The 20,039-nt window shown below is 48.1% G+C and overlaps 1 protein-coding gene across 2 annotated transcripts in view; it reads right to left on the minus strand.

The window, feature by feature from the left end:
- Positions 1–593: 593 nt before the first annotated feature.
- Syndig1 (synapse differentiation inducing 1) overlaps positions 594–20,039 on the minus strand; it is a 138,275-nt gene continuing 118,829 nt past the window's right edge. The window contains exon 5 of one of the 2 annotated variants that reach the window (XM_004874782.3): positions 594–1,710. In XM_004874782.3, the coding sequence (XP_004874839.1) occupies positions 1,552–1,710 (159 nt within the window). In that variant the 3' untranslated portion in view covers positions 594–1,551. The remainder of the gene's footprint in view (positions 1,711–20,039) is intronic. The other variant, XM_087188618.1, reaches the window with a different exon arrangement.

The following is a 20,039-nucleotide window of genomic DNA, read 5'->3' on the forward strand; positions in this document are numbered from 1 at the left end:
ATTGGAACCAGACAACCATGCAAGGACCAAGACTTCTACAAATGTGAACCAAAATAAACGTCTCCTCCATCAAGTTGTGGGTATTGGGTGTTTTGTCCCAGTGACTGAGATACCTGGGATGCCTGGGCTTCTAGGTGGTCTTCACAGGATGAGGTCTTACAGTGCACTTCCGGATAACAAGTGCTAGGCAGAGATGGGATCTGACCTAGGAAGACAGTGCTAATAACTTCTATAATATCAAGTGTGCAAGGGGAAGGGGAAGGTAGCAGGTGGGGCACATCTGACCTGTGGTCCTGGGTCAGGACAGGGAGGTCTCACCTTTGCTGCACCCTGGATTCCCTGGGCTGCATCTGACCCATCCCCAGGACCTCTGGCTGGGGTTCCAGGATCCAGGCAGAAGGACGTTTCAGATGCCAGCTGTAGACCCTACCTAGAGCCAGGGCCTCTCCATCATGCAGGGACCAGTGTGATGCCCACTAATGGGGCTCAGGGCGGGATGGAAGCAGCTAGGGATGTCAAGATTCCTTCCTGGGACCTGGCTAGAAGGGAACCTTGCCACTGCTGTGCACCAGAAAGAAATTGTCACACGCACATAAGCTAAAAGATAACTTTTGTTAAATAATGAACACCGTAAAACAGCTGTGAGATGGTATTAAAATGTCTGTGGTGACTTATTTCTCAGCATTCATCTGGTAACTGAAGCAGCATGAAGCAAGAGTTGCACTTAAAAAATGACAAGAAAATAGTGATTCATTGAGTTGACAGAGTAAGGCCTGTCTTGTGTCTAGGGTTGGCGCTGTCATTGTCATTGCTTAGGACCGGATGAGCATCATGAGGGCAGTCACGTCATGGGCATCTTAGGTCTTCCTGGCTCTTTTGCCTCCAGTTCCTGGCACCAATGTGGGGCCATTTTCTAGGAGCCTACGTTGCCCGCCGTGACCACCTCCCCAATAGCCCAAAGCTTCGCACTGCTGTGAGTGGGTGGCTGTGCAGTGACACATTCAGGGCAGCATGGAGGGCATGAGGGGCCTCAGGACCAGAGCCATGTCTTTCTGGCTTCACATCCTTGGGGCCAGACCCTTCTTCAGATGGTAACGCAGAGTCCCCTACAACTGTTCTGTGCTCCTCATCTCCAGCCCCATTTTCTGTCTTCTGGGAGGAAAGTCTCATGGATGCTTGGGATGTGGAGAAGCCAGGCAGCCACCAACAGCAGAGCAGACAGTCCCTGCCCTCAGCCTATTGCACCTTGACCATGTTCCATAAAAATAAATACTTTTTTTTCTTTTTTACTGTTTGTATATTGCTAATGTGGTGGCATATGAGGCATGGCAGCTGCAGAGAGCGAAATGTCATCCCTCCACCTGGACCCATCCCAGACAGCCCTGTGGCCAGGGGCTTTGGAGCCCATATGTGCAGAGCCCACGCAGTGCTGTGACGATGGAGTTAAAGGAGAAATCAGGGAGTCATGGTGGAAACTCCAGCCATCGGGTGTCATCCGACACCACCTGAGCTGCCCCCATGTGCCAGTCCCTCCTGGTGCCTGCAGGAAGCTCACAGGTGGTTGCTCTTGGAGAGGTAGGCGATGAGGGCGACAGCAACACCCACGTAGATGCCCGTGCCGATGGTGATGGACAGCACGGCCAGGAAGAGGGCGCGCCGGGAGCTGGTGCTAGCCTGGTGGAAGTCACCTTGAGCCACGGCCTTATTCGTCTGCAGATAGAGGAGAGAAAGGAAGGGTGGTGAGGAGGTGAGCGAGCCAGGAGTGTGGGGTCACCTGAGCCCCTCCAGCCTTAACTGGCCCAGAGGGGATGTGCCTGGAGGTGGGGATGGGCCCAGGGAGACCGCACAGGGTGAAGGCAGCTGGGTGCAGCTCAGCAGGCGAGGGCAACACTATCATCTGTGTGACACTCAGCTGTTTCTGCAGCAGGCACACACTTATCCTGTCAGTCTACAACAGGGACAGGTGAGGAAGGAACTATGGCGCTCATTTCCCAGACAGAAAACCAGGCCGTGAGGCTGTGCATCAGCTCCAGGATGTGCGCTGCTTGTGGTGTACATAGCTGGGCCTGAGGTGGCCACGACACTGTCATCTTCTGACTGTCCCTGCCACCCCACCCCACCCCACCCCCAGTTTTGGTTGATGAAACTCCTCCCTGCGTAAATTAACCCCACCGGAGCACCTGAGGCCTTAGGTTACTAAGAGGGCATCTCGGGGCTTTGAGGTGGATGGGAATGTGAGGTGGATGGTGAGCTGATTTGGGGTTTTTGGCTGACCCCATAGGCTCAGCCCCAGACCATCCTCACCACCCCACCCCACCCCACAATCGAGACCAGACATGTCGCACCTGTGGCTCCCACATCCCTGGAGGGCCAGCTGGTGTGTCTGTGAGAATTCGGAGGGGTACTATGGAGGCCGATCCCAAAGCCCAGCAAGCTCCCCATGGAATGTTCCACCCATTCTCATAGGCCACCTGTGACATCTCTCCATCTTAGGGCCAATACAGGGATCACCATACTGTGCACCCAGAGGGCCAGACCTGAGGTGACTCACAAGACAGCCTGGTCCTCTGGCCCTGTCCTAACAAGGTCTGGGACCCCACGATATGCTGGGAGGCAACCCTTCCTGCTCGCAGTCTCCTCCCTCACCCCCGACTGCTGTGTCTCCGAGACTGGGTTCTGCCCCACCCCCACCCCATGATATTGTCTGGGACCTGAGTGTGAGTGCCCACAGCCCACATTTGCATGAAGCAGCCATTGAGAGAATGGGAAATGAGAAGCCTTAGGGGCCATGGTAATTGGTTAATTAAGCCAAAATTAGCTGGGGTTCACTTTGCCCTGCAGTCTCCCAGCCCTCCTGGCGGCAAAACTCAGTGTAACTGCCCTTCCTGGTGTTGACTCCAGAGAGACCACGCCCTCTTCAGGAGCTTGGCTTTGCTCCATCTTTCCTGGGCTGTGCTGGAGGACAGGTGGCAGTGGGGAGTGCAGCAGGACAGAGGCCACTGGGCGGTGGGACACGTTCCACCTCTCAGAGGCCACACCCATCAATGATGACTCCTGTGACCAGTTGGGGATGACTCAGGGACAGTCGCACCTGCCCAGTACCCTCAACCAACCCTCGCCTCTTTCCTCTTGCCCTGCTTATCCCTGGGGGTGTCTGAGTCGCCTCCCAGGCAGACCTCCTCCTCAAGTAGCTGCATCTGCGTGGGAGGCCTTGGGACCTTCCAGAGGCCTCTGGGAGGCACACATGGATGTCTATTCATGATTATCCTGCCTGCGTGGGTCACACTTGGGCTGCTCCTGGGGTTGTGACCAGATTCAGCTTCGGGCTTGAGCAGTGGCCATGTGTCTGGCAGGTCACACACAGGCCACACTCTCAGTCCTGCTCTGCCACCCCCTATGAGGGCTGCGAGGACCACCTCGGTCCCACCTGGGCCTCAGTCTTGCAGCCTCCAGACCTGGGGGACACAGATGCTCAATGCTGAGCTCCCAGGTGTCATGTCAGAGTCTCATGGGGTCTGAGTCACAGTCCCCAGGCCTCCCAGCATCACAGGCCTCCTGGGTGAGGCCTGTACTGCTGCAAAGCATCATTTCCTGAGCTTTTCATGCCAAAGGAGGAAGGCACTTCCCTGGGAAGCCAGGTCCCATGTGACGGCTGACTGAATGTGTTATTCCCTGAAATCCCATGTCAAGGTGCCCTCTACTCCCTTGACAGCTCCTGTTTGTGGAACATTCTGCTGTTTCAACTCTGAGTCAAAAAGTACCTCTTCCTGCCCACAGGTGTCTGGGGAAAACAAGCCCTGTGCCACCCTGTGTGACACACCTTACCCTCCCAGAAGGGCAGCCTATAATAGTGCTTTCCTGTCCCTTGTCTCTGAGATGTGATAGATGCCATATCTCTGCCCAGCAGACTGATTGTCCTGATTCTGTCTGCACTGCAGCCCAGGTGGCTTGTTTTGCCTGTGTGCTTTGATCCAGTGCTGCCTGGGCCTTGGGTTCCCTGGAGGGAGCAGGACACAGATCCCAAGTGCCAACATTGAGTTCTCCACTCTACTTTCTGCGAAGTGCTGCCGTCAGAGGCAAGCTGAGGAGAAGCTCCTTGTCTGGAATGAATTTGAAAGCAAAGACAGGAAGTTCCTTTTATTGGACTCAAATGAATAAGATCCCCGAACCTTAGCTGGGGTCCCCTCCCCAGCATGGTCCTTATTGCAGCAGAGCTCCTGGAGGGTGTGCTGGTGCATGGGCAGGCATGTGCTCTGGGGTCTGTCTGCAGTACCCCAGTGTTGGGTGGTTTTTCCTGGGTTCTTGGAGCTGCCTGGAACTGCCCTACATGATGCTGGCTTTGAAAGGCAATTTCTCTCCCCAACTTCATGTTTGTAAGGAGAGGCCTCAGATGTGCACTCGAGAGCTTCCCAGGTGCTGTGTGAGGGACAAGGGGACAGGTTAGGAGTCACATGTACACCCTGAGCCTGGCTTGATTCCTGTGAGCCATGGTTGGAGCTGAGCAGTTCCCAGAGCCTCACTGCTGACCACAAGAGAATTCAGGACAGCTGGGATGCCTCCCTCAGTGTCTTGCTGATCATTTCCAGCTTTGTGAATACAAGGTATTAAGTGGTGGCCATCTGCACTGTTAGCCCAGTGTGGACCTATGGCTCATGGGTTGGGGTAGCAAGGCCACTTGCTAGTCCAGAAAGCTGAACGCCACCTCATATACCTGGGAGGCCTTGGCCTGCTCCTTCCCCACACTGACTGTCTGTGTTCCTGTCCTGCAGAAAGCTTCCCATGCAGGGCTCAGGTGCCTGTTTGTACTTCTGTTGGGGAGGGTGCCCTGGTGGCCACCAAGCCACCAAGCTAGTACTGAGCCTGGTCACACTTGACCTGGCCACTGCTTCCAGTACAGAGTGCATCTTTCCTGCGTCCACGACCAGGGCAGTCAGACATGCAGCCTCGGTAGTGCTGCCTGGAGTGGACACTGTGGCTCCTCACCTCCACTTACAGTCAGGAGACACTGTCCTTGAGGGGCTGCACAGTCACCCTGGCCGAAGAGGGCCTGGGAACCCTCCCAAGAATCCTTGGTGGCATCTTAGCACAGGCCCCGAGGGCCTGGCCTCTGACCTTGGGCAATCCCAGGTTGCCTCGTGTGTGATTCTGTAAACAATACCATGAGCTTGGGAATGGCAGTTGCGGGTGCTATTGCTGAGTCCCAGACAGCCTTCTCACCAGAGCCCACCATGGTTTGTGCTTCAAATGTTGCTCATCTTGATCCCTGCTGGTCCCTTCTTTCTGTTTCGGGTTGGCTTATTTCGGTGGTGAGCACACTGCGGTACCACGGGAGGCATGTTCACAGTGCACACCTTCTACTTCCACCTCCCACCACAATGCTCTGCACCCTAGGAAGTGAGCAGTCCTTCAAATCGCATTCCCACCAGCAGCAGCAGGTGTGGCTGGTGGTACCTGACCTGCAGGGAGGGGGGTGGCTCTGTGGCCCAGTTGTCCCCACCTGGCCACCCTCAGGATATCCTCCTGTTGGCACCCACTTGGCAGGCAGGGCAAGGGTGTCTCTACACAGGACCTCATGATGAGCTCCACTTCTGTGCTATCGGAGGAGAAGCGAGGCCTGGGGTCTCCTCCCCTTGGTGCTTAAGGCCCCTTGAATCAGCCGTGTTCAGGTGGATGGCTCCATCTTCTGGAGTTCCTATGGGCTTGGCCAGACTAGTCCCATCTTCTCCTGCCCACTGCTTCAGTTGTGGTTGCTGCTCTGGGCTCTGTTGGTTCTTCCATCCCTTCCTGTCATCAGCCTGCTCCATCTCAAACCCCTGGCTGGGGCCTCACTACAGGGTTGGTGTGCATGCGGCTGTTTCTCTGCAGCAAGGGATGAGCACAGCAGCTCTGCTGGGTGAACACCCACTTCCCCCTACACCACTGAGGGAGGGGAGACTGTGGTGCCTGGAAGTGGCTCCCTCGGGTGCTTGATGCCTGGATGCGTTGGCCTTGGCCACAGGACTCAACCCTCCAGGTCTTAGCAGCCTCTGTGTGTTTACAATGTTCCTGGGTTGCATCAAGAAGTCCTGTCTGTGGGGCCCTTGGGGAGCAGAGAGGTGCCAGGTGATCTACCCTGGCCACCCTGTTGGATGACAGCTGCAGGCCCTGCCTGTGTGCCTGGTGATCCCTGCATTCCCTCCAGTGCCTGCTGGTTGGGAGCTTGCTGCTCTCTGCTTGTTTGCCTTGATTCTGGGGCACCTGCTTTGCTTCTCTTGATTCAAATTCAGCACTTAGTGACTTGAAAGCATCACATCCAGGGATGTCTTCCTAGGGAGACCTCCTGGGCAGGGGTCAGGGAGACCATGCTGCCCGGTTTCCTAGGTTAGTGAGTGGCTCCATGAAGAGGTCCCCATGGCCTGATGGACCATTGCTGCTCACAGAGAAGAGCTGTCAGCATGAAGTGAAGAGGGAAGGAAACCTTACTTGAGAAGGAGGGCAGTTTACACCACCGCGTGTCTGCCCGTTCCTGTCACTCAGCTGATCACTGTGATCTTGGCTCCTAGACTGGGTGCAGCAGAAGTGTAGGAGCTGGGCTCAGGCCCTCTTCATGGCCCACAGCCCACCCCACTGCAGGGAGGCTGGGCAGCTGGGCCCCTGCAGGTCTCTCCCAGGATAGGATGCTGATTCGGCTGTAGGAGCTTTTCTCCTGAGTGCTCCAGGGAGTGACAGAACAGTGGCTGCTGCTGAGGGATCAGAGAGATGTTTAGAGGCCTCAGTGAAACTTAGGATTGATTTCCACCTGTGTTGAAGGGCAAGATTCAGGTGCATGTACAGCATCAACATAGACTTTCTCTTGATAGCTGGGTCAGAACCACTTTCAAACATGTATGGTGAACAGGAGTTGGGTCCCTACAGATATGAAAGCATCCTATTTGCAGTTGGGTCTCAGAGGTGTGTGTGGACCTGGACCATTCCAACCAACATGTGACTGCAGCAGACGCTGATCCACATCAGGCAGGGGGGACGCCCAGGCCAGGCCTTGGCCCAGCTTGGCCAGCAGTCATAGGAACTCCTATAGCTTGGCTCTGCAGCATCACCCAGAGGTCAAGGGCTGCAGGCGTGGCCCTAGGCCATGGGGCTGGAGGAGGCAGTGGGGTCTGGAGGAGGCAGAGCCCCAAGGAGAAAGTCAGGCCATATGTGGACCTGACCAGGAGTGAATGATTAAACTGAATGATTAAATTGCGAGACAAAAGAGCACAGGCTGTATGAGGAGTGAATGGTTAAAATATGGGGAAAAAGCACACAAATAATTAAACTTCAGGCAAAAGGGTTACAGGCTCTGTGAGAATAAACAAACTGTGGGGCAAAAGCACACAGGCTCTGTGAGAATCGAATGGTTAAACAACAAGAAGTTTAGATTAGCAAAGTATGTTGTGTCTGCCCATGTCCTTCCTCTTTCCCCAAGAAAAACTGCTTAGCCTTGAGATAGCTCCTGGCCCAAACCTCTTTTCTCCTGATTTTTTTTTTTTTTTATCTTTCACTGCTATTCTAAATAAAAGTCAGAGTTCTCAGCTTGGGGGCTTTTTTCTTCTCCCAGAGTCTCCATAACAGATGGGCACTCTGGATGGAGAAATAGCCCCTCCCCTCTGGGTCTTTCAGTAGATTGAACTAAGTTTTGACTCCAAGCAATCTTTTCAACCTCTATGTGCCCTCAGCTGTATACTGCAACAAGGCCACAGGGGTGCTGGCTTGAAGGGAACACTGGGCCCCCATCTATTCTTTCTCTTTCTCATACCAACCATGAGGTGTCTGGTCTCATCTGCAGTCTCTTCCAACATGTGCTCCTGTGTGATGCGCTGGGCAGCCACAGGCCCAAGGGTCATGGGCTGAATCCTGTGAAACTAGGAGTCAACACAGACCTTTTTCTGTCAAAGGTGGCTATCAGGTGTTTGTGACAGTGAAAGAAAGCTAACATACAAGTCAGCCATGGGATGATAGGAATCTTGAAAAGCATTGCATTGAGCACCTGAGACACAGTGCATCTGATCTCAAGGAAGGGAGCCAGTGACCTGGCCCTGAAGAAAAGGACAGGTACCACATGCAGAGATCTAAATGGTTGATCGTGCAGCAGTGGAGCTGTGGTTGAGGTGGGCAAGGTAGGTTCCCGGGAAGGGCACTCTCGTCTCCACAGTAGGACCCATGTACAACACAGGAGACAAAGAGATAAAAGCATGTGTGGCAATAATGGCCCTGGTGCAGTCGTGCAAACTACGTGTGTGCTGTGAGAGTGTAACAAAATAAAGTTCATGGAAAGGTAGACCTTTGGTTAGCCATACTCTAAACTGTGCTTACAGTTTAGAAACAAGTATTTATCAGGAGAAATGAAGAGCGGGGAGGAGGTGCCCAGCACAGAGCCACCTGCACCACACCAGCAGTTTCCTTGCCCAGGGTCCCAGGTGGGAACTTGGACACTGCCAGGAGGAATGAAGGGGTCATTTGGGGAAAAGAAAGACACCCCCCCCCCCCAGTGATCAAGTCCGGCTGCCTCTGTGGAGGCTCCGTGCTGCACACACAGGGAGCAGAGGCAGAGATGACACGAGAGTGGTGTTTTGTGTGGGGATGGGGGCTCTGATGCACATGGGCCCAGGGACAGCACTAACAAGGCCTGGTGAACTCCCTGTGTCCTGGGGGGCCTGGTTGGCACCTGGGCAAGGACTAGCTGGAAGCCCTGGCCTCCCTTCTCTGAAGGCACTGTGTGAGCCGCTCATCCCAACAGTTTCTGGGAGATGCAGGCCAGGCCCTGTGTCCTGCTAAGTTACTGTGAGACACTGCAGTCAGCCCACATCAGCTGTGCACACCTGGGCCCAGTGCCAGGCTTCCTCCCCACAACCACCCAAGAGACTCCTTCGAGACACAGTAAGCAGAGAAGCTGCTGAGACGGCAAGGGGTGGACGGGCTGTACCTGGAGTACAGAAGAGTTCACAGATCAATAAATGGAACCCCCAAGAGGTGAAGTCTGAGCTAGCAATTTACAGAGAAAACAGTGAGACACTGATGCATGTAAAGAAGCCCACATTACAGAGCCAACAAGATAAAAGCTGCAAGCCAGAAGCTCTGCTCCTGTCAGATCATCGAAAACTGAACCCTGTGTCCAGGTGGAGAAGGCAGGCACTGTGGCCTCAGGAATGAGAGCTGGTGTGACTTCCGAACAGACTGTAGGGGAAGGATGTCCCAGGTCCGGAAGCTGGCTTTGGCCAGCCGGAGACAATTCCAGGCATGCTTCCTCCCCAAGCACTTACAAATATTTATAATGGCATCAACCTGGCTGCAGGCCCCCCACCACAGCAAGTTCACATTAAGCACAAGCCACGCATTGCTTGTGACTTTCCTAGGGGGAACGAGGACCAGAACAGAGCAGGAATAGCCCTGGAGAGGATGGGAAAGATTATCCCAGGCTGCTGATGAAGCTTTGCTGACCAAGAGGAAAAAGGAAACCTTGTAGGACCCAAGGCCGAATCCCCCAGGGCCTTCGGAAATGCCAGAGCTTCTTCTCAGGTCTGTGTTGGCTTTTCACATTTATTCCAGCAAGGAAGCCAGTGTTCCACATCACCGATACTGGAAGCCTGTCTGGTTTCCACAACCGTGTCCCTTCTGAGGGGACTGCAGAGGGGTGTGAGTGTTCACTGTCCTCCTTCCCTTACACAGTGGGTGTCCCGTGGGCTTTCCCTGAGTGCCACCAGCAGCCAATTATTATCCTGTTACTGGGGCTTCCTGTGAGAATGAGAGGCACCCTTGTGGCCTTGGCACAGTGTTGATAAAATCTCACAGAACATTAAAAAACCTCTCTACAGCTATTTAGAAAACAAAGAGAGGATGACATTAGGGGTGATGGGATCTTCCAGTGACTCTGACCTGATCACTGCACATCATACACACCTGTAGAAGTGTCACCCTGAACAGCACATCATGTGGGAGGAGGCAGCCTGCTTTCCCGAGATCTGCAGGTCCCCACCGCATTGTTAAAACCACTGCTGAGTGGAAGGCTTGCGATGAGCCCATTTTGGATTCCCCTACCACCCTCTGTTGGCAGATCCTGCTCAGCAGTGTCCTGTTCAGTAATGAAGACCCTTCCTTCTGGCCTGAGGGTCCCTGTCCAAGAACACTGTTTGGCTGGACAGCAGTGGACCTTGGCCCGTATCTTTGTGACTCCTGGCTGATGTAACCCTAAACAATCTAAACTCTTGCAAGATCCTGGGCTCTGGTTTTGGAGACCACCAGCTTGTAAGTTGGCTGTTAAAGAAAAGGAAAAGTGCAGGTGGTGACAGGGTGTGGAGCAGCCTGGAAGCATGGTTTACTCCGACTTTGCCATAGGAGCTGAAGGCCAGCTTGGCTTTCTGGTCATGGTTTTTTGTGACTTTCCAAGCCTTACCAAGAAAAATGCTGTGGGTGAGAGGAGTCAGGAAGTCTTTTTTTGTAGTGTGCATGGGGGTTTGGTTCTAGTTGCAGCTCCTTCCTGTTCCATCTCATATTGGCATCAACCTCCCGAGGCCCCTCCCTATGCTCTTGAGGAGTCAATCACACTCTTGCCTATCTGAAGCATAAAAATCTTACCTTCCCAGCACAATAAATTTTTCTGTAGATTCATTCAAGAATGAGGAACATTGTATTTGAGGCTGACAGCCCTGTGATGTGTAGCAGTCTTGAGGCTCCACAGCCATGACAGTGGGCAACAGGGCCCTTCTGTGCCCTGCTGAGCCCCCAGTGGCCCTGCTATGGCCCTTGCCTACCCTTGAACTGGAGCCCCTGAGGGCCTACCACTTGAACTTCTCCTTGGCCTATCTGGGCTCTGGCAAAGTCAGGACACTCTCCAGGCAACCAATGCTAAATCCTCTCCTGTTTCTTCTCAGGGGATTTCTGCATAAGGAAGTGGGGGAGTGGTTGTATTGGCAACACACTGGTGTTCTCCTTCCAAGCCTGGGAAACTAGTATCTCCCTTTCCAAACATCCTCACTAGACTTCCTTATCCGCAGCTGGGGACCATCCTGCTCCCATCTAAGGGCTCTAAGAACAAAGAATTGAAGGTGATTAACATCCCTGCTGTGCACTATCATGGATAAAGCATTTGCAGATACTTTGGAGCAGAAAGCTTCCATCCTTTCTTTTTTAAAGGTTTTCTGAGATAGGGTTTCAGTAAGTAGTCCAGGCTGGCCTTGAACTTGGAATCCTCCTGCCTCAGCCCCCTGAGTGTTGGAAATGCAGGCATGTGTCACCACACCTGAGCTCCTCTTGCATTTCTTGGCCATGCTGCTGTCCAGGGTGATGATCTGTGTGGGGCAACTGTGAGACTGGGTTTGGAGTGCCTGGAGGGGAGCTGCTCCCAGGGCAGCTGAGGAGTTCAGAATTCCTTCCCCCCGTTCTCAGTAACAATGATAGCCAGATCCCCAACACAGCCTGGTGCTGCTCCCTTTCCATTTGGTAGCAGAGCAGTTTGATGCTGGTGAGAATTGACTGATTGGGAAAACTGGGGCTTGACACAGCATTAGTCCCAGCAAGGAGGGAACCTCCTCTTGTTTAACTACTGAAAGATCCACCGACAGAATGCCCTATGCAGACGAAACACTCTTTACTGAAAGGACCTCAGAACGTGGGGCTGCAGCATGGCAGTCTGTGCCAGCAGCAGGTAGAGAGTTCTAACCCTGAACACTCACTCGGCCCCACATGGAGTCCACAGACACTATAGGGGTGGGACCAGGCACTACGGTTAGGCAAGCGCTCCCGATGGTCCCCGTGAAGGCAGGACAGCAGCCAGGCGTCCCAGGCACAGGCACGTCAGCTGTCCATCACCTGACACTGCGGCAGCTCAAGTCCCCAGGAGCTGCTCAGCTCACCTATCGCACCTTCATCTACACAGCCCTCAGAGTGGATGGTCCACCCTATGCCCCATCTCATTAGCCAGGTTGGAGGTGACTACCTGTACCAATCTTTCAAATGTTACTCACTTTTCTTTTCAAATCTTTAAAAAAACCTGGCATATGATTTTGTTGATTTTTCTCTATTCTTTCCTTTCTGATGTTACTGATATCTTCTCTAATTTTACTTTCTTCATTTTTTACACTAATTTGTCCTTATTTCCCTAGTTTCCCAAGATAGAAGCTGAAGTAGATTTTAGATCTTTCTTCTTGTCTAAAACATGCATTTAATGGTACAGATTTTCCTATAAGCACTACTTTGACTATATCTCTTGAATTCCATTCCAAATATTCTTAAGTTTTTCTTGAGGTTTATTCTTTGACACAGGGGTTAGAGAAGTGTATTTCCAAGTTCTAAATATTTAAGAAATTTCCAGGTATTTTTCTGTTACTGATTTTTGTTTTAATTTCTTTCTTATCTACTATGGACTTTGAATTTTTAAAATTCTTTTTAATCTTGTAAGGGTTGTTTTATGACCCAGAATATGTTGTACCCTGGTGACTGCTTCCTGGGCGTTTAGGAAGAATGTGTTTTGCATTGCATGGAATCTCCTTTGGCGGTCAAGGTCAAGGTGATAGCAGTGTGGCCTAGGAGTTACCTCTGTCCTGACTCTGTCTGCCCCAACTGTCTATACTGACAAGGGTGTGGGAGCCTCTGTATTATTAGGGTTCACTAGTGGAACAGAATCAATATCTATTATAGCTTGTATCTAGATGTCCTCCCAAAGCCTCATGCTCTTATAGGTGGGGCTATTCAGAGCTGGCTGGATCTAGAGTGTATGGTGCTGGGATTAAGGTTTTGTGGTACTAAATTAGTCCACTGATTGGAATTAGCATAGTTCTGGGTGGCATCACTCAAAAGGATGGTACCCTGTATGGGACAAAAGGGAAAGGCAGGCTGGCTGCTTTGCTGCCTCTTGCCTGCTTTACCAGGGACTGTTTTTCCTCTGTGATACCTCTCTGCCATGCCACAGGACTGAAGCCTCTATAAACTGTGAGCTGAAGTAAACCTTTCTTTCTTTAACTTTGGATGTTGGGTGTTTTGTCTCAGCATCAAGAAAAGTATCTCAGCTGCTGCAGACAGACAGCCACCTGGTTCCACACTACAAAGACACAGAGGACACCAGACCACCAGACCATGGTACTGAGTCCCGCCTCTCCCAGCCCAGAGGTAAGGGCTTCTGAGCCATTGTCCCACTGCTCCTGGTCCAGAGGAAGGGGCTTCCCAGCCACCATCACTCCCACTGCTCCCAGCACACAGGAAAGGGCTTTGGGGTCACCATCCCTACTGCTGCTCCCGGCCCCTGTCCCACCTCTCCCAGCTCAGAGGAGGTAATCCGTGCAGGTGCCAACAGCACCCCCCTCCCCTGCCCCAGTCAAAATGAGAAAACATGTAAATAAGTCTCAAAACCAGACTTCCAGATCACCTACAGAAATCCCAAAGGGAAATGAGATGGAACACTCTGGTACTCAACCACCTGGACCCACTGAACTGGCAACAAAAGGGGATCTGGAAAAAATGAAATCAGAAATAATTTCTCAGATAACAGGAGAAATTGTGCCCCTAGTGCAAGACATGATTAATACATCTAGAGAGGAGCTGAGGAACATGATGGAATCCCAACATAAGAAACAAATGGAATCCATAAAACAGATGCAAATAGATTTTCAGGGGATGAAAAACTCCACTGAAAGTCTACACAGCAGAATGAGCCAATGTGAGGACAGAATTTCAGATATAGAAGATAAGATTGCAATTAGTGACCAGGAAAAGAAAAATTGCTTCAAAATTATAAGGGAACATGAGAAATCAATCCAGCAGCTGCTAGATGATTCAAAGAAGAATAACGTAAGACTGATTGGAGTCAATGAAGAAAAAGGAGAGAGTGCAGATGACATAAAAAGTCTCTTCACAGAAATAATGGCAGAAAACTTCCCAAGCAGGGGAAAAGAACTTGACATACAGATAAGTGAGGCATAGAGGACTCCAAATAGCCTTGATAAAAAAAAATCTACACATAAGCATATAATAGTTAGGATTCCAGAAACTCAACAGAAGAACAAAGTTCTACAAGCAGTCAGAGAAAAGAAACAAATCACATACAAAGGAAAGCCCATCAGAATCACAGTAGACTTCTCAACACAAACCATTAAGGCAAGAAGAGCTTGGAGTGACATATTCCAATCCCTAAAAGAAAACAGCCTCCAACCCAGATTGATGTACCCTGCAAAACTATCTTTCAAAATGGATGGAGAAATAAGATACTTTCATGACAAAGAGCACCTTAGGAACTTTGTGAATACCAAACCAGCACTCCAAAGAACTTTACACAATATCCGAGGAACAGACATTGAGGATCACAACCCCAGGAAGCAAAGCAGAATGAACCCATCTGGCATGACAAGAAATTAAATGTAAAGGGGGAGAACTCAACAAAAAGAAAATCTCATGGCAATGACAAGTCAATACGTTTCATTTATAACCATCAATGTTAATGGTCTCAATTCACCAATCAAAAGAAATAGACTGGCAGAATGGGTCAAGAAGCAAAATCCAGCAATATGCTGCATACAAGAAACACAATTCATTCAAAAGGAAACTCATAGACTGAAAGTTAAAGGGTGGAAAACAATACTCCATGTGATGGGAAACCAAAAAAAAGCAGGAGTAGCTATCCTCTTGGCAGATCAAGTAGATTTCAAACCAACACTGATTAAGAGAGATGAAGAAGGACACTACATCCTTGTAAAGGGAACAATTCATGAGGAAGAGATGACAATCATAAATATCTATGCACCAAACACTAGTGCACCCAACTATATAAAACAAATATTAACGGACATGAAAAGTCATATATGCAATAATACAATTGTAGTGGGGGACCTCAACACCCCACTGTCACAAATAGATAGATCAACTAGACTAAAAATAAGGAATGAAATACTAGAACTCAATTGAACTCTTGAACAAATGAACTTAACAGATGTTTCCAGAGTCTTCCACCCCACAAAATCAGAATACACATTCTTCTCAGCTGCACATGGGTCATTCTCCAAAATAGACCACATACTCACACATAGAACATGTTTAAGTAAGTGCAAAGGAATTGAAGTTCTCCCCTGTACATTATCAGACCATAGTGTGATGCAATTGGAGATCCATAGCAAAAGAAACTCAAAAAATTTCATAAACATGTGGAAATTGAACAACACACTTCTGAATAACCAATGGGTCACAGAGGAAATGAAAGAAGAAATCAGACAGTTCCTTCAATTAAATGACAATGACAATACAACATATCGGAATCTATGGGACACAATGAAAGCAGTCTTATGAGGGAAATTCATAGCAGTGAATATGCATATTAGGAAAACAGACTGAACCCAATTAAACAACCTGATGGTGAACCTCAAGATTCTAGAAAGAGAAGAGCAGGACAAACCAAAAGCTCATACAAGGGAAGAAATTATAAAGATCAGAGGAGAAATCAATGCAATGGAGACTAAGAAAATGATACAAAAAATCAATGAAGCCAAGAGTTGGTTCTTCAAAAGAATCAACAAAATTGACAAACCCTTAGCCAACCCTATCAGAAAAAGGAAAGAAAAGGCCCAAATCCATGCAATTAGGAATGAAAAGGGTGAAATGACAACAGACCCAGCAGAAATCCAGAGGATCATCAATACCTACTTCCAGAACCTATACGCCAGTAAGATGGACAACACAGAAGAAATGAGCAGATTCCTAGATACATATGAATTACCAAAGTTGAACGAAGAAGACCTAAAAATTCTGAACAACCCAATATCAACCAATGAAATTGAAAATGTAATTAAAAACTTATCAACTAAGAAAAGCCTGGGCCCTGATGGCTTCACTGCTGAATTCTACAAGACATTTAGAGAGGAACTACTGCCACTACCGTTTAAACTCTTCAATGAAATTGAAAAGGAAGCAATACTCCCAAATTCATTCCTGGAAGCAAGCATCACCTTGATCCCCAAAGCAGAGAAAGACTCAACTGAAAAGGAGAACTATAGGCCAATCTCACTAATGAACATAGATGCAAAAATCCTTAATAAGATACTGGCAAACAGAATGCAGAAGATCATCAAGAAGATCATACACCCTGATCAAGTGGGATTCATCCCAGGGATGCAGGGATGGTTCAATATATGAAAATCAATCAATGTAATACACTATATCAATAGAGCCAAGGACAAAAACCACATGATTATCTCCATAGATGCAGAAAAAGCATTTGACAAAATCCAACATGCATTTATGATAAAAACCCTCCAAAAAATTGGAATAGATGGTTTCTACCTCAAACTGATAGAAGCCATCTATGAAAAACCAACAGCCAATATCATACTAAGTGCTCAAAAACTGAAATCCTTCACACTAAAATCAGAAACAAGACAAGGATGTCCACTATCACCACTCTTGTTCAGTATAGTTCTGGAAACATTAGCCATGGCAATTAGACAAGAGAAAGAAGTAAAAGGAATAAAGATAGGTAATGAAGAAGTCAAATTGTCATTATTTGCAGTTGACATGATACTCTATATAGAAGACCCCAAGAACTCCACCAAAAGTCTTCTAGACTTAATAAGCAAATTCAGTCAAGTAGCTGGTTATGAGGTCAACACACAAAAATCAATAGCTTTCCTCTACACAAATAACAGACTCACTGAGAGAGAAATAGGGCAAATAATTCCTTTCACAATAGCATCCAAAAAACTGAAATACCTAGGAATCATCGTAATGAAAGAAATCAAAGACCTCTTCTCTGAAAACTATGGCACTCTGAAAAGAGAGACTGAAGATGATATCAGAAAATGGATAGACATCCCCTGCTCCTGGGTAGGAAGGATTAATACAGTGAAAATGGCCATACTTCCAAAACTGCTACATAGATTTAATGCAATTCCAATTGAGATCCTAGCAGCATACTTCATGAACCTTGAGAAAACAATCCAAAAATTCATTTGGAACAAGAAGAGACCCAGAATAGCAAAAGCAATTCTAGGTAACAGAGACATGGCAGGGGTATCACAATCCCCAACCTGCAAATATACTACAAAGCTACTGTGATAAAAACAGCATGGTACTGGCAAAGAAACAGACCTGAGGACCAGTGGAACAGATTAGAAGATGCAGAAACAATGCCAGACACACTCAGCCATCTCATCTTCGATAAAGGAGCCAAACACCCTCACTGGAGAAAAGATAGCCTCTTTAATAAATGGTGCTGGAAAAATTGGGCTTCAACTTTCCAAAGATTAAAACTAGACCTATATATCTTACCATGTGCTAAACTAAAATCAAAATGGATTAAAGATCTAAATATTAAAATAGAAACTCTGAACCAGCTGCAACAGAGGTTAGGTAGAACCCTTGAAGACATCGGTGTAGGAAAAGATTTTATGAACAAAACCTCAGTTGCCCATGAACTAGCACAAACAATCAACAAGTGGGATCTCTTCTTATTAAAAAGCTTCTACACAGCAAGAGAAACCACCAGCAGTGTGAAGAGACAACTCACAATGTGGGAAAAAATCTTCACCTGCTCTTCCTCAGACAAAGGTCTACTATCTTGAATCTATAAAGAACTTAAAAAGATCACACCTCCCAAATTTAAAAACCCAATCCGAAAATGGGCCTCTGAAATGAACAGACATTTCTCAGACAAAGAAGTAGAAATAGCAAATAAATACATGAAAAAATGTTCAACATCATTGGTCATTTGAGAGATGCAAATGAAAACAATGCTGAGATTCCACCTTACTCCAGAAAGAATGGCTGCTATCATGAAATCAACCAATAACAAATGCTGGCGGGGCTGTGGGGAAAGAGGAACCCTGCTCCACTGCTGGTGGGAGTGTAGACTGGTGCAAGCACTGTGGAAATCAGTATGGAGATACCTCAAAGAACTAGGACTGGAAGTCCCATTTGACCCTGCTATTCCACTGCTGGGGATCTTCCCCAAAGAATTAAAAGAATCATACCACAGTGATATATGTGCACCCATGTTCATAGCAGCACAGTTTGTAATAGCTAAAACTTGGAAACAGCCCAAATGCCCATCAACTGGAGACTGGATCAAGAAAATGTGTTTTTTAATAAAATGGAGTACTACTCAGCCATAAAAAATGAGAAATTAGAGACATATATAGCTAAGTGGATGCACATTGAGGTGATACTCTTAAGTGAAATAAATAGGACACACATGTGTAAATACCGAATAGTTTCTCTGGTGTGAGAAACTGAAAGTGTAAATAAGGACTAAATGTATAATAGGTAATGTGAAATAGGAAGAAAAGGGGCAAAGGGGAAGGAAGTGGGAGGGCTAGGGGAAAGGATACAAGGGAATGGGATTAATATGAGAAAATGGAAAAATAGGAACAAAATCTTTGTAAATAGGGAGGAATGGAGGGTTGAAGGGAGGGTTGGGCAAGGGTGAAAAATGAGAACCAAGAGAGATTATGTAAAGGTGCAAATATCCAATGATGAATGTCATTATATTGTATACCTAAAATGTACCAATGATTAGAATGAATAATTGATAATGCAAAATAGGAAGAAAAGGTTCAAAGGGGTAGGAGTATTGGGAGGGGCATGGGAAAGGAAAGAAGGGAAAGGAAAAATGATGAGAAATGGAAAAAATGGAAATAAAGTCTTTGTAAATAGGGAAGGGTGGAGGGTGTGAAGGGAGGGCTAGGAATGGGGAAAAAATAAGAAGCAAGATGCATTATGTAAAGGTACAATTCCCAATGAGAAATGTAATTGTGTTGTATACCTAAAATATACCAATAAAAGAATTTAACAAAACAAATAAAGAAAAGTATCTCAGACAATATGGAATATAGTTATATAATTGTATAATTATACCAGGATTTATGTGGTGGGCTTATAAGACTAGATATAGAAGAATCCAAAATGGCAGTCTACACTGGGGAAGCCAGAGGATCCAGTAGTAGGTGAAGGTCAAAGACTTGGAGCTCACTGCAGAGCCACTGGTGTGAATTTGTATCAGAAGCCTGAAGGAACTGGAAACCAATGTCCAAAGTCCATGGCAAAGACTGGAGCTTCTCTAGGGAAAATGGAACTCTGCCTTCTTTTTTTATTTGGTCTAGGCTTCAAGGCTATTGGTTGGTTTGGGGCTGGAGATTTAGCTCAGTGGTTCCGGCACCTGCCTCGGAAGTGCAAGGTCCCGAGGAGTTTGATCCCTGGTACCAAAAAACAAAACAAAACAAAACAAAAGAATCCCCACCCCCCTCAAGACTATTGGTTGGTGCCCCCACATCTGGGTGGGTCTCCCCCCTCAGTTGGCTGGCCTGCATGTCAATCATCCACAGACAGGCTCAGAACCTACTAAAGAGCAGGGTTATTCTTTCTCAAGTCAGATTGACTTGTCACAATGAAGGCTCACAGCTTCCATCTGGAATCACATCCTTGTCCCCTTTTGGCTCCCTCAGTGTCTGCTTTACTGTGACTCGGTGGTTGGAGCACAGGTATTCAGCGTTGTTTCATCTTCTTGGAGAACTGACTTTTTTTTGGTAGTACTGGGATTGAGCCCAGTGAGTGCTGAGCTACACCGCCCCTCCCATCCCCCTTTGAGATTTTATTTTGAGACAGAGTCTTGCCTAGTTACTCATGGTGTCCTTAAACTCTTGCAGCAGCCTCCTGAGTAGCTGTGAATTGACAATTTTATTCAATTGTCTTTTTTATCCCCCATACTCTTCCTTGTTCTAAAGTCAGTTTTGTCTGAAATCAACGCAGCAGTTTCAGTTGTGTTTTGACTCCTGTCAGCCCTGTGCACCTTTTCCCATCCTTTGACTTTCAATCTGCCCGAGTCTTTATAGCTAAGATGGATGTTCCTGCAAACAGCTTACAGCTGCCCCCCTACCCCTGCCCCGGGTTGACAAGCTCTACTATGCCTAGAACGCTTGGATTTAAGGGATGATTCATGCAAGAGTGATAGTCCCCTTTACATGCTTATTGTCTTTGTTCTCTGTTTTCTTTTCCCTTGTTTTCAGCTGTCTCTGACTGTTTCACTGAGCATTTTATATGATTCCATTTATTTC

The sequence above is a fragment of the Heterocephalus glaber genome, unplaced genomic scaffold (assembly GCF_053883595.1).
Source record: "Heterocephalus glaber isolate CG9 unplaced genomic scaffold, H.glaber_assembly_v1.0 deba00001532, whole genome shotgun sequence".
In the NCBI taxonomy this organism is placed as follows: Eukaryota; Metazoa; Chordata; class Mammalia; order Rodentia; family Bathyergidae; genus Heterocephalus; species Heterocephalus glaber.